General features: G+C 39.9%; 1 protein-coding gene across 1 annotated transcript; it reads right to left on the bottom strand.

Annotated features, from left to right (window-relative positions):
- Window positions 1-70: 70 nt before the first annotated feature.
- On the bottom strand, window positions 71-11,784 carry LOC133482184 (zona pellucida-like domain-containing protein 1). The gene is made up of 11 exons (XM_061782006.1): window positions 11,565-11,784; window positions 10,802-10,934; window positions 9,045-9,271; window positions 7,054-7,244; window positions 5,658-5,730; window positions 5,425-5,522; window positions 5,224-5,307; window positions 3,533-3,704; window positions 2,883-2,982; window positions 2,767-2,790; window positions 71-828 (listed from the first exon to the last, which is right to left on the bottom strand). The coding sequence occupies exons 1-11, from the start codon at window positions 11,604-11,606 to the stop codon at window positions 671-673; spliced, it is 1,302 nt and encodes a 433-aa protein (XP_061637990.1). The 5' UTR covers window positions 11,607-11,784; the 3' UTR covers window positions 71-670.
- Between the last annotated feature and the right edge of the window lie 2,759 nt (window positions 11,785-14,543).

Genomic DNA, 14,543 nt, shown 5'->3' with positions numbered 1-14,543 from the left:
ACAAGATCTTCTGACAAACATGTCATTTGCTCTATCACACAAACTATTGAGATGCCTCATCATTACAAACACACAGTTACATGGAATGGGGGTTCCAAAGTAACCTTGGATGATGAACCACAATGCTGCTTCACCATGTCTAAAAACAAAAACATTACCATGACCATTTCATCACATTTAGTACCCAGTTCTGGTTTAAAAAAAATATATAAAAAATTAATAATGAATATTAATTAGGAAGTGACCTTGGATAATGAGCCACGTGCTGCTTCACCATGTCAAAAGACAATTTTCAAAATTTATTAAAAAATGATTTAATGAGAGACATGCTGCTTCACCATGTTTAAATACACTTTTTTAATGTAATTTAAAAACAACTTTGTATAATGAGTCATGTGGTGCTTCACAATGTCGAAAGACAAAGACCTAATTATCTGATTATATAGTAGCATGTTCTGGCAAATCTCTACGACCGTGCTAAATAGCGCAGAATGTATATTTTGAAATGCATTGGAAAAAAAGACCAATCTTTTAAAAAATATGCATTTTGTACAAACCGTATGGTTGAAAATAATCTGTAATATAGATAAAAATTTCTGACATATATGTATGATTTTTTTAAATTGGTTCAGTATGTCTTGTGTTGTAAATATGAACTAAACCATCAGTGTCAGTTGAAGGCATGAGGTAAGTGACCTGCCCAGCAAAACTTCTTCAGTATGAACCAGCTGCCAAGAACCAGCAGAGCGGACGCGGCCGAGGCAAACACCACACCGACCACCAGGCCCGCCACATTCAGGTCATCCTTCTGTGACACCACATTATCACCTAATGGTATACAGTAGATCATTAAAGTTTGGCTAGCTCGTAAATGTATGTACAAACCCCAAGTAGGGATGTTGTGTAAGAAGAAGAAGAAGAATGATCTTTATTGTCATGGACATGCATGCATGCACACAAAATTTGTTCTCTGCATTTTACCCATCACAGTGAACACACACAAACAAATAAAAACAGAATATAATGAATTGCCAATCCCTTTGAGCCTATATTCAATTGAATACACTACAAAGACAAAATATATAATGTTCAAACTGATTAACGTTATTGTTTTTTTGTTTTGTTTTGTTTTTTGTTTTTTTGGGAATATTCTCTCATTTTTAATTTGATGCCTGAAAAACGTTCCAAAAAAGCTGGGACAGGGGCAATAAAAGACTGGGAAAGTTGAGGAATGCTCTAAAAACATCTGTTTGGAACATTCCACAGGTAAACAGGTTAATTGGAAACAGGTGAGTGTCATGATTGGGTATAAAAGGAGCATCCCCGAAAGGCTCAGTTGTACACAAGCAAGGAGGGGGTGAGTTTCACTACTTTGTGGACAACTGCTTGAGCAAATAGTCTGTTTAAGAATAATGTTTCTCAATGTACAATTGCAAGGAATTTAGGGATTTCATCATCTACATAATATCATCAGAGAATCTGGAAAAAATTGGACATAATCAGCTAAGGCTGAAAAAAACAACTTTGAATGCCTGTGACCTTTGATCCCTCAGGCGCCACTGCATTTAAAAAAACGGCATCAATATATAAAGGATATTGCCACGTGGGGTCACAAACACTTCAGGAAACCATTGTCAGTTAACGCAGTTTTTCGCTACATCCACAAATGCAAGTTAAAACGCTACCATGCAAAGCGAAAGCCAGAAACGCCACCGACTTCCCTGTGCCCAAACTCATCTGAGATGGACTGACGCAAAATGGAAAAGTGCGCTGTGGTCTGACGAGTCCACATTTCAAAGTGTATTTGGAAATCATGTGGGTCGTGTCCCTCTGGCCAAAGAGTAAAAGGACCATCCAGATTGCTATCAGCGCAAAGATCAAAAGCCAACATCTGCGATGGTATGGGGGTGTTCTACTGCCCATGGCATGGATAACTTCTACATCTGTGAAGGCACCGTTAAAGAGGTTCTAAGCAGATATCTGTGTTTTGTTTCTAAATACATCAAATATGTTTGAAGATAAGTGCTGAAAACATATGCAAAGACAATTCAGAACAATATAGTTCTGAATTGTTGAGATATAGCTTCAGCATCTTTTTCACCGTTTGAATTTTGCTGATTTTGTGGGTGGGGCTGAAACACGGGGCTTATACTTTCTAGCGCGAGTTCCCTCCCACAGCGATTTTTTTGAATTCATTCAAATTTGGTAGGCTTCTTAACATTACTCTTCTCTGTGGTGTGTCAAATTTACATGCCATTTTTTGGGGCCTGCTTAGTGCCACTTTAATTCTGAAAGGTACATACAGGTTTTGGAGCAACATATGCTGCCATCCAAGCAACGTCTTTTTCAGAGACATCCCTGCTTATTTAAGCAGGACAATGCCAAGCCGCATTCAGCACGTTTTACAATAGTGTGTCCTCGTAGTAAAAGAGACAACTGAGTCCCCGCCCGGGCTGCTGACCAACTAAAGCTGTACATCAAGCAAGATGATGCAACACAGTGATAAACATGCCCCTGGCCCAGTTCATTTGGAATGTGTTGCAGGCATCAAATTCAAAATGAGTGAATATTTGGAAAAAAAGTAATCAAGTTTATCACTTTGAACATTAAATATCGTCTTTGTGGGGTATTCAGTTGAATGTTGGTTGAAAAAGTTTGTAAACCATTGTATTCTGTTTTTATTTATGATTTACACAACTTTCCAACGACATTGGAACTTGTTTTTCAACTTGTGTACATTTAAATCTACTCGCAACATATACTCACTGTAGGGTTCTGCTACAGGCCTGTCTGTAAGTGGACAAAGAAGGAAAGAAAGGGGGGGTAAAAAGTCAAATATCTATCACTGTTATAGTAGACAAGCGGCGGCCGGTGGGTCCAACCTTCTCTGGTGGTGTACAGCGGTCCAATTGAAAGAGTGGCTGAGTCGCTGCCCTCCTGTCCGAAAGGTGTCAGGGATCTTTTTTTTCTGTTGTTACAAGCCTGAAGAATTACAGTAGCCCACGTGTCAATATATTTAGTTTGACATAATCTTATATGAATGAATAAGAATTTCAGTGAAGTTTACAATTTAAAAAAATAAAGCACAAATAAATGTTTATGTCGAACTAAAACACAAATACAACTGCTCAATAGGACGGAGCCTTCCTGGACTGGTCGGCAGTCAATGGCAGGGCATAAATAGAAAAAAAAAAATCATTTGCACTCACATTATTACCTATAGAGTCTTCAATTAACCTACAGGAGGAAACCAGAGTACCCAGAGGAAACCCACACAAGCACAGGAAGGCCGGAGCTGATAGTCAAACCGTGGACCTCAGAACTGTGAGGCGGATGTGCTAACCACTTTGTCGATGGTGTTGCCCTCCACCAAGGCCAGGCAATCAGAGTGTGGATCAGCACCATATTTCCCACCTTATGCCAGAATTTCACTATTAGGAATTAAGCATTATCATTGAACTCTAAACACAGGTCCCACACACATCTCCATGCTGCCTAAAGTAAAAACGGATACTAAACTTTTTCTACTCACGTTCAAGAGTTCTTGACATTTGGTGGGCTCACACAGTCGGAGAATGCAGTGCAGGTAGATGCTGGACTTGGCCTGCTCGCGGTGTTGAACGAAGCGGAAGGCCTCAAAGGCAAAGCGGGCAAACTTGTAATGTCCGTTGGTATCTATCGTCGCCCTGTTATCCACTGAACACCTAGTGGGGAGCAAGTATTTACAGTTTACATACTTTATACAGTAGTGCCTTGACATACGATTGACCCGACTTACGAGTTTTTCGAGATACATGCAATTTTTTTGCTTTAAATCACAAACACAAATCTGAGATACGATGCCTATTTGGTGTCAGTGACCTCATCAATGGCAAAATAAATCATCTAATTTCACATATGGATTACTTGCGTTGTTCCCAACGTCTGGTGAAATTTTCAGGTCAATAGCACCTTTGGAAGTATATTTAGTGAGAAAAATTGTGACGTGACGTGTTAAATACTTATTTCAGTGTGTGTGTGTGTGTGTATCTGCAACAGTACGTTGAAAAAGAACACTCTTCGTTTACTTCTACTACTACTACTACTGCTGCTGCTTATACTGCCCCCCTGTGGCCAAGGCATGCACACCAAAGAGACACAACAAATTAATTACGATACATCCATCCATCCATTTTCCATACCGCTTATCCTCAGTAGGGTCGCGGGCATGCTACCGAGGAGTAAGTAAAACAAAGTACAAAAGAAAAGAACAAACATTTAGGGAGATGAGCAATCAAATTTCAGACAAACAGCGACCAAACAAGGAAAGAGTAGAGCAAGGAAAATGCCAGAACTTAAGGGGAAAAACATCCATCCATCCATCCATCCATTCTCCGTACCACTTATCCTCGCTAGGGTCGTGGCCATGCTGGAGCCTCTCGCCCAGCTAACTCTGGGCGAGAGGCGGGTACGCCCTGAACTGGTCGCCAGCCAATCGCAGGGCACAAACAAACAATCATTCGCACTCACATTCACACCTACGGGCAATTTAGAGTCTTCAATCAACCTGTCATGCAGGTTTTTGGGAGGTGGGAGGAAACCGGAGTACCCGGAGAAAACCCGCACAGGCACGGCGGATGTGCTAACCAGTTGGCCACCGTGTCGCTGAATTATTCATATTCTATTTTTTTAGATTATTAGTATATGTTTTGATGAAGTGCAATACACGAGTGCTATTTTCCTGAGTAAAAAAATATATTTTTTTTAAATGTTGGGTTTTTCAGGGACAGATTAATGGCATTTCAACTCATGTGAGTGTGGTCATGTAAGAAATTAAACTCGCATCTCAAGGCAACACTGCATGAGTAATTTGACTCATGAGCTTGTTCACAGAACAAATTAAAATCATAAGTCAAGGTACCACTGTGCATTATTTGTAGTAAAAAAAAAATACCTGACCTTTAAAGTGAAATTGAAAATTTTGCCATGGCACACCTGGTGATCTCTCACCGCAGACTAATGCGCTACAACACAGTGGTTGGGAATCACCGCATGACACTATACGTCCATTATTCACAGAGTGGACACTTCATTCGATTGCACAATCATAGAACATTCAAGAGCGGCATCAAAAATTGCCTTGATGAACGTGTTCATGAATCAGATCTCATTAGATTCTGCAGCAGTAGCAAATGTGAGTCCATGAAGCCATCCATACAGTACATGTGTTTCGTGCCATCGTACCCGGTGAAGAAGTTGTGCTGCTCGGTGTGCGACACATTGTAAGCGGTGGGAGTTCCGAAGCAATGATCCAGCAGCACATGGAAGCTGTTGTGAACAGGTCAGTAGTGCAATGAGTTGGCGTTTTCCCAAGGAATACAGCGCATCCGACTGTACTGTGTTTCAATATTTGTTTTTCGATCATTTATGAGCTTTTTGGCCTACTTTCCAGTCAGGTTCACGGCCTTTACTTCCACATAGACTTTCGTTCGCAGCTGCAGCCCTGATGAAGGGACAACTAGCGGATAGCCATAGCTTGAGTCCTGCAGATGGATGCAAAGGCAGAATAAACCAAACCGAGATTAATTTTGCATTCTTTAATGGTGACACACTGTACAACACATCCACTCTTGGCTGGCCTAGACTTTCAAATGTGTCCAATGTCTATGATTACTTACATTATAAACACTCATTTTTAACATGTCAATGAAGCTTCCATTGTTGTGACTCGTTGCCACAGACACAGAGGAACTAAAAATCAAACACAGAAAAGAAAGGGCAGATAAATCAATCAAGAAGCATAAAGGCCTCTTCACACTGCACTTGTTTTTCTTGGTATTCTCCGCGGGTCAGTGCCCAAACTTGCCGACATTTGCGAGTGCTTGTGTAGCAGTCAACCAATAAGTAACAGAGAGGCTTTTCACGCTGGTTAGTCTATTGCTGTTACCGCTCTGAAATTTCTCCGCAAGCCCTTCTACTATTGGATTGCCCCTTGTGATGTCACTGCGATGCCAAGGGCACGTCACGGCGAACACCCAATTTGCATGTTGCACCATGATGCAACGTGGCATTCTGTCCTTGCGCCCTCGCCTCAACGGCGCGCTGCGCCTTGCTAAGTGCAGTGTGAAAATGCCTTAAGAAGAAATATCTGTTTGACCTAAGGGCCTGATTTACTAAGCTCCCAGATAGTGGCCGCTAAATCGCGTGTTCACTCACTCTAACTGATTGCGTGCGCTGCTGGCAACAGGTGTAAAAGTGGTGGAGATTGCCGTAGTTCAAAGAAGGTTTTGAGTTCTAGGTAACTCTGGTGGTTTTTATTATGGAAATTTTTAAATTTGAAAAATAATAGAAATGGAAGTGTTAGTGGAAGAGACAAAATTACATATTGCTTAATTACAGAAAATGAATATATTGGTCCAATAATTTGGGAAGGCCATATTTTGTTTGCTTTAACTCGTTCTGAGTGCATGGGAACTGAATGCATCTGCATTTCCTGCGTAACATTGCATTTAAAATTTGGGACAGCGCAACTGAAAAAAAAAAGCTTTGGGAGAGAGTGAAATGAATCAGATGCACGGAAATGCAAAGTTGAAGTTGTTGTGCCAGGTGATATGGCATGACTCCTTCTTGTGACTGACTCCAAGTCAGCCTTGAGATCATTTAGAAGACCCAATAGACGATATGTCGTGGTAATGTTTGTTTCTGACATTTCAAAAAATTTTAACAGAAGCGGAAAATTTCCGTTCTCACCGTCGCTTCCTCGCCACAATAACCACAGTCGTCGTTAAACCAAGCTGGTTTGCGATATTTAAAGAAGCAAAATCGGCCATTGCAATTCATCTCAGGTTTGATAAATCACATTGCGCATGCTAAATTTATTTGCATATACTCCTACCACAACACACAAAATGAACTGTGTCAATGTTGCCGGTTTGGCAGATGCTACCCTGGGTGCACCCCGTTTGTAGATCAGCTTCCATATCGGTTTGCGTAAGCACTGATGTCTTGCCCGTTTTTGCACGAGCAAACCTTAGTAAATCAGGCCCTAAATTAGTAGTTACCATGGTTACTCACGCCACGATCTGCGTGTTGTTGAGCAGGTACTCCAAGGGATAGCGGCAGGAGAAGTGATAGTAGAGGTCCGTGGAGTAGCTTATCACCCCTTGCTCTGATCTGGGGGTGTCGATGAAGCCCGTGATGATGACCGACTGGATGTTGAGGAAGTTGCTGAAGGGACCTGTGGGGTCAGGGGTCTCATCCACAATCTTAACAAGACCACACACAAAGCCAAGTCATCATTAAGGTGGATTTAAAACGTCATTCAATTAAAAAGCTAGTGGAACACCAATCACTTTCGTCCAAAAAATTATGTAATTTCACCGAATTGGTCTGAAAATAATTATGTTATTCTACCTTTATTTTTATCTTTATTTTTATTATTCCGCCGTGTTTGTTGACGGGCTTCTCCTTTGGCATTTTACATTCGATTCACTCCGTTCCAACTTCGACGTGTTTGAAAAATTCACGCGACGCGAGCTATTACTCATCTAAGCCGCAACATTTTCACATTACCCACAATTCCACATTTTACACCCAAATAATTCCCATTCATTTCCAATGACACTTTCAACAAAATACTTTCACATCATTCTCTTTCACTTTTTTTCAGCTCATTCAGAACTTCTTCAAACACATTCCCGTATTCCCAACAGTCCACATTTTACACCCACATTTCACATTTTATTATGTTAAAACACCCACATTCTCCGTCATTCCACTCTATTCTGCCTTGTTCCCCCCTGCTTCCACATTTCTTCACCAATTCAAACCATTCCACTTACTACATGTTTTCCATATTCCCCACATTCCCACACTACCCACATTCTACACTGTCCATCACTGAAATACCCGCATTTTAGCCACAAATTCTACATTTTTAGCTATAGTTTCCTTATTTCTCAACCGATTCCCACCGTTCCAACTTCTATGCGTTCAGCTCATTCAAGCGCATGATTGCAATCAGCTTTGCAGCATTCACGCGCAATTTCTCCAGGAATTGCACCTTCTAGTTTACTATGTACAATATAGCTTTGTTCATCTATCGATGTCGGCGATATAGCGACAGGCAGAACAATTAAATGTCCTTAAATAAATCAATAAATCAATGAATAATGTAAATAATAAAATAAAATACATTTAAATAAATAAAGATTGGGAAAAACTGCACTCGGCTGTTTGAATGCTAAGAAAAACTTATTTAATTAAAACAACACAACAAGGAAATTACAAACACAATTGAGATAATGAGGATAATTCTTCTAAGCAGACATGACAAAAACGCAATAAATATGAAAGTTATTATTTTGGGAAAATATCTTTACAAAATCAAATGGATTCAGAAACTTCCATCATGAATGATAATTCATGAAAACATAAACTCAACTAACAAAAGAATTGAACATTTAAAAAATCAGACATTAGCAATGGTATATTATTATTTATTTTAGTTTATTATTTAAAAGAAATATTGTGGAAGAAATATTGTAATTATGATACATTTTAGTTCATTTGTTTTATTTTTATTGTTTTTTTTTGCTTGTTTTATTCATTTTATTTCTATATTTTTTTCAGAAATCATTTGCAGATTAATTGTTAATAAGATAAGCACATTTGTCACTACTATTGTTTTGAACAACTTTCATCCAGCGTGAGGCGGCGTACACACTGACTGGTCGCCAGTCAATCGCAGGGCACAAATAGACAAAGAGCCAGTCACACTCACATTCACACCTGTGGACAATTTCGAGTCATTATTTAACCTGAAACTAATCCACTGTGCTGCCAGTTTTGTATGACTTCTCATTTAAAATTGTTAAAATAAAAAATGGGTTTAAAAACAGATGATTCTGCAGATGATTCACTACTCTGTAGCAAATCATCATATATCAATCAAAAAACATGTTGGAACAATCTCCTGTGCCGCCTGATGCAGCAGATTGTTTTATGTCTAATACAGACTGACTACTGCATCATTCAGTTCTTCTTCCACCAGGCATGGTTCTGACCTGGAGGGACTGTCGACAGGGGTTTTCATCGCTGTGGTTGACCGGAAGCTGGTAGCGGATGATGGGAGGGTCCTCGCTGGAGGCAATGGAGCCCTGGCACTCTGTGACATTGTGCTCCCCGTTTAGTGCCATATTAGACAAGTTGAACCCCGCCCACTGAGCTGTGCACAGGTTGATTTCCAGCGTGATCGTGGCGGTGCCGCAGTCCACTGTCAAGTCTGAGCTGTCTTCATAAGCATGATAAGGATTATTAGGAACAATTGTTATAGTGGAATAGAGCATGAAACATATAACACAAATGATAATAATCATCATCATCATCATCGTGATGACCATCACAATAATAATAATAAATACAATCTTTAGAAACATTTAAAACCAGTTGGTGACATCGAGACTCCCCTGCAGCCACCTCCACTGTGTTGTTAGACCAGGGGTGTCAAACTAATTTTTGTCACGGGCCACATCGTAGTTATGACTTCCCTCGGAGGGCCGCTATAACTGTGAACCCATATAAATGAAACATTACTTCCTATACTGTAATTACATACAGTATACACAACACATTGAGGAATAGCCAGTTTTGAAATCAGAAGCCTATAAAAACATGTTTTTCAACTATTAAATTTCTTTTCAAAGGGGGATTGGTCACAAAAAAAATGCTTGCAAATATCTCAATGGTATTACACCAGAACACAATGAGCAATTTTGATTTGTTTTCGCGGGCCACATAAAATGATGTGGTGGGCCAGATCTGGCCCCCGGGCCACCAGTTTGACACCAGTGCGTTAGACCAACCTGACGATAGGAACATGTAAATTGCAACAGCAGGCGGTCAACAGAAGGGTGTTGGTTGCCTGCTGTTCCACCAGCGACCTGTAGGCAGTCTCAAGTCGTGTCAAGTTGTAGTCAGATTCCCCAGAGGGGGGAGAGAAGAAGAGCTATATGCGCCCTTAACGTTGGCATACAGGAGGTCCAGAGTTTCAACGTCAGTGGTTCTCAAACATTTGACACCAAGTACAGTGTAAAAAAATTCTTAGCTCTGATATACAGTAGTGTAGTAGGCCCAAGTGCTCATCAAAAAACGAGACAGAGGTTTTATAAAATTACATTATGCACAGTTTCAACATAACACTGTAGGAAAAGAAAACTGTATTAAAACGATTCAACGAGAATGTATTGCACATAAAAGTTACATAAAAAACTATACCAAAATAAAAGTGTAGAAAACTTTTACTATTAAAGATGAAATATGCAAATGAATCAAATGAAAAAGTTACAACTGAAGTGTACTTTGGCAGCAATTCTTTTGCACACCACTAGAGAGTGCCCATGTACCACCAGTGGTATTTGAACCATACTTTGAGAATCACTGGTCTACATGTGTGACGTTGACATGAGAAAGGGGAACATGATTGAAGTTGCTACTGACCAGGAAGAGGGCTCAGGGATGCGGAAATTGTCATGTATGATGTCGGCCACGTTGGCTGCAGCTGATTGTTGAATGTAAACAAACAACTACAGTTTTGTAACAGTCAATAGTTCGGCCATTTTGAAAAAAATGAATAAATAATAATAATAATTAAACTCATAAATCAATGCACCACTTTCAGCAATGGGACTGTTTGTTTGTTTGTTTTTCACCAATCAGTGTTCAATTTGATCACGTCCACATTTTCCTGCACTCTGATTGGTTGGTCAGAGCAAAACTTGTAACAGGTCACTTTGACTTTAACTTTGTAGTAGTAATAACCTACCTGGGATCCTGTCATACTCAGAAGAGCAGTTGTATCGGCAGAGGGTGGGCTGCAGCAGTGCGGCCAGCAGAGGAAGACAAAGGGGAGCAAGAGTCATCTTGTTGGGATGCAGCATCTCAGTCAATCTGGTGCACTGGGAAGGAACAACATTACAACAGCAATGTTACTGATTTATGCATAGTGTATCATAGGTCATGCATACCAATATTATTTGGAATAGTAAAGAAGTTGTTCAGCAGAGGGGTCACCATCCTTTTTGAAACTGAGAGTTACTTCTTGGGTACTGATTAATGCGAAGGGCTGCCAGTTTGATGAAAAAAATAAAATTTGCCCAAATAATCTTAAATCATGTTATTATTGAAACTTTGTTTCTCATTGTGGTTTCAATTTGCAGTGGTGTCAAATTGCTCTTCATTACACTACTGACAAATGAGTCAAATAATTTGGTTACCTTAGCTACATGCAACGGGGAAAATGTCATTAGAAATGTTATATTAATTTATAAAATAAAACAAACTGAATAGATACATGACCCTACCAGATGCTTCATTGAAAAAAGTGACATCATACTGAGCTGTGTTTTTTTAATTTTTTGGTTACCTTATTTAAGTACAAAATATTAGAAACAACCCCGAGTATGACATTATTAAATGAAGTGTCATATCTATTCATATTAATGGACGATTATAGACAAGTAGAATAAAATGGATAATCATAGAAAAGAAGAAAAATTATTGAAAAATAAAATGAATGAATGTCTTACCTCTCTGGTACCTGAGCAGGTGTTTGTTGCTGAACCTGTCATAGAACATCACTTTTATAGCATGAGACACCCTTGAGACACCCAAAACCTCGAAGGTGTGTCTCACAAGTCCTCCACTCAGCTAATTAGAGACCCTTATGCACACAAACACAGATGAGAGCATCCTCACACACCCCTCAGGTTTGTTTATCTATTTTGCAGTTTTGTGACGACAGTTAAGTTCCAATTCTTGACTGGCTGAGGTAAATAATGTTACATTTAGAAATGGATGCAATGCAGGAGTCTGATTCTGTCCATAACCGCTCATTTCGAGAGATACAATTATGTTTCAGATCAAATTTTGCTTTGGGAGAAAATATTGCAAAACATCTCATCCAGAGCTAAAATAACATTATGTGGGGATTTACAGACTTGCATGGCGGTTTTATCTGAAATACTGTGCAGACCTGTAAGATGATCATATTTGCCAAAAGCTAAAGTACACAACCAACCAGGACTAACCTTTTGGTAATTCCCCTTGCATGTCAAAGTACTTTAGTCTCATTCGTAAGTGTATTGTGGGTACTGCAGATACCTATGGGGAAGAACTTCAACTGCTCAAGTGAGACGTGTCATTGTTCACAATAAAGAGATGACAAAAGGCACATCAGTGTGCCCTGTGGTGAGATGGGACATGTTACACTATCCACAAATCACGTCACTCCTCTGCTGTCCCTGTTGCTTATGTCCAAAGACTCACCCGCACAAAATATCATATCTCTCCAAGTTAATCACGTTATACATTTCTTTCTTCCGATAATCCTTCTCGTTGAAAGGTCATTTAAAGGTTGTGATTGTGCCGGGACAAAATGTCCAATATCGGATACGTAATTACGGTTAGAACAAAAATAGTGATGAATCACAAACCCTAAAGTGAAATGGGTGATACTGGTATTATGTAACAGAGTAGACAGTGTAATTCCTCATAAATATAGTATAAGCAGTGAGATGTGATATGACAAGGCCAAAGGGAGGATGCTAATTTGGTTTGGGTGGGGTAAAATGATACACTGAGAAGTGTACGCAAGATCGTCTGTATACACACACTTAATCAAATGCAAAATGTGACATTTACAAAGAAAAAAACATTTAACGTGCATACTCATTCATACTCCTCAACAAGCATGTTAGAACAATGCATGTGAGTTGCTGGTGTGATCCAATTATAAGTGGGCACTCTTCTGTCATCTAGTGGCCAAACGTAGACCACAGGTAAAGACTGGTGTCACAAGATATACAGTGGGTACGGAAAGTATTCAGACCCCCTTAAATATTTCACTCTTTGTTATATTGCGGCCATTTGCTAAAATCATCTAAGTTCATTTTTTCCTCATTAAAGTACACACAGCACCCCATATTCACAGAAAAAAAACAGAATTTTTGAAAATTTGCAGATTTATTAAAAAATAAAAGCTTAAATATCACACAGCCATATGTATTCAGACCCTTTGCTCAGTATTTAGTAGAAGCAGCCATTTGAGCTAATACAGCCATGAGTCTTTTTGGGAATGATGCAACAAGTTTTTCACACCTGGATTTGGGCATCCTCTGCCATTCCTCCTTGCAGATCCTCTCCAGTTCTGTCAGGTTGGCTCAATCCACAGAGGCTCAATTGGGTTTAAGTCAGGGCTCTGGCTGGGCCATTCAATAACAGTCACGGAGTTGTTCTGAAGCCACTCCTTAAGTTGGTAAGTAGGGTTAAATTGTAAAATGTTTCCTAAATGATTTATAGGGTACATCAGTGACATGCAAGATATCACAATGACTCAAATTCATCTTATTTGCGGGTTGAGTGCAGGTGAAATTTTACAGCAACTGTTGAATAGCATTACTTCAGAATTCATCAAAATCAAAAACTGGTTTGACAAAAATAAGCTGTCATTAAATTTGACAAAGACAAACATTATGGTATTCTGGAGCAGAAAATAAATAAATCAAGCACTGGTGCAGTTTAGAAGTTGTTGTTTTTTTTTTTAAAGTGTGCACAAAAATCAAACAACTTGGGGTGATAATACATGAAAAATTCTGCTAAAAATCTTCGATAAAATACATATGAACTAAAATATCGGGATGCATTTCTGTAATGGCCAAAGTAAAACACTTTTTAGATAGCAAGTCACTCCACACTCTTTTGTGTTTCTTGGTTTTACCTCAACCTAAATTACTGCACAGAGGTCTAGGACAATACATTTTACTACAGCCACTCTTCATCCATCCATCCATTCTCTGAGCCGCTTAGCCTCACAAGGGAGCGCTGGAACCTATCCCAGCTATCATCAGGCAGGAGGCGGGGTACACCCTGAACTGGTTGCCAGCCAATTGCAGGGCACATATAAAAAAGCAACCATTTGCACTCACACTGACACCTACGGACAATTTAGAGTCTTCAATTAACCTACCACGCATGTTTTTGGGATGTGGAAGGAAACCGGAGTGCCCGGAGAAAACCCACGCAGGCACAGGGAGAACATGCAAACCCTGCACAGGCGAGGCCAGGATTTGAACCCTGGTCCTCAGAACTGTGAGGCAGACGCTCTAACCAGTCGTCAACTGTGCTGCCACTCTTCATATTGTAGCTGTCATGACCGGAACAGGGGATAGGACCCAAAAATGCACGACTCCAAAACAAATGGACAGTTTCCAAAAAGAGAGGTTTAATAGACGGGCATAGGTCGGTACACAGGCAGGCAATCCAAGAAAGGCAACAGTATCCAAAAACATGAGGCAAAGAGGCAAGGTCGATAATCGGAACAGGGTCAAGTCTTACTGAGTCTGTGACGTGGAAACAAGGAATGCTGGAACGCGACGACAAGGTACAACGAACTGGAATCAGACACGAGGTTAAATACAATAGGTAATTAGGGTGAACGAGGCACAGGTGGTGAAGATGCTCACAGGAGCAGGTGTGTGTGAAACAGGGGGGAAGACAAAACCCGGAAC

The sequence above is a fragment of the Phyllopteryx taeniolatus genome, chromosome 8, assembly GCF_024500385.1.
Source record: "Phyllopteryx taeniolatus isolate TA_2022b chromosome 8, UOR_Ptae_1.2, whole genome shotgun sequence".
Lineage (NCBI taxonomy): Eukaryota > Metazoa > Chordata > Actinopteri > Syngnathiformes > Syngnathidae > Phyllopteryx > Phyllopteryx taeniolatus.
Note: the sequence above shows the minus strand (reverse complement) of the source record. Positions and strands in the feature narration are given on the sequence as shown.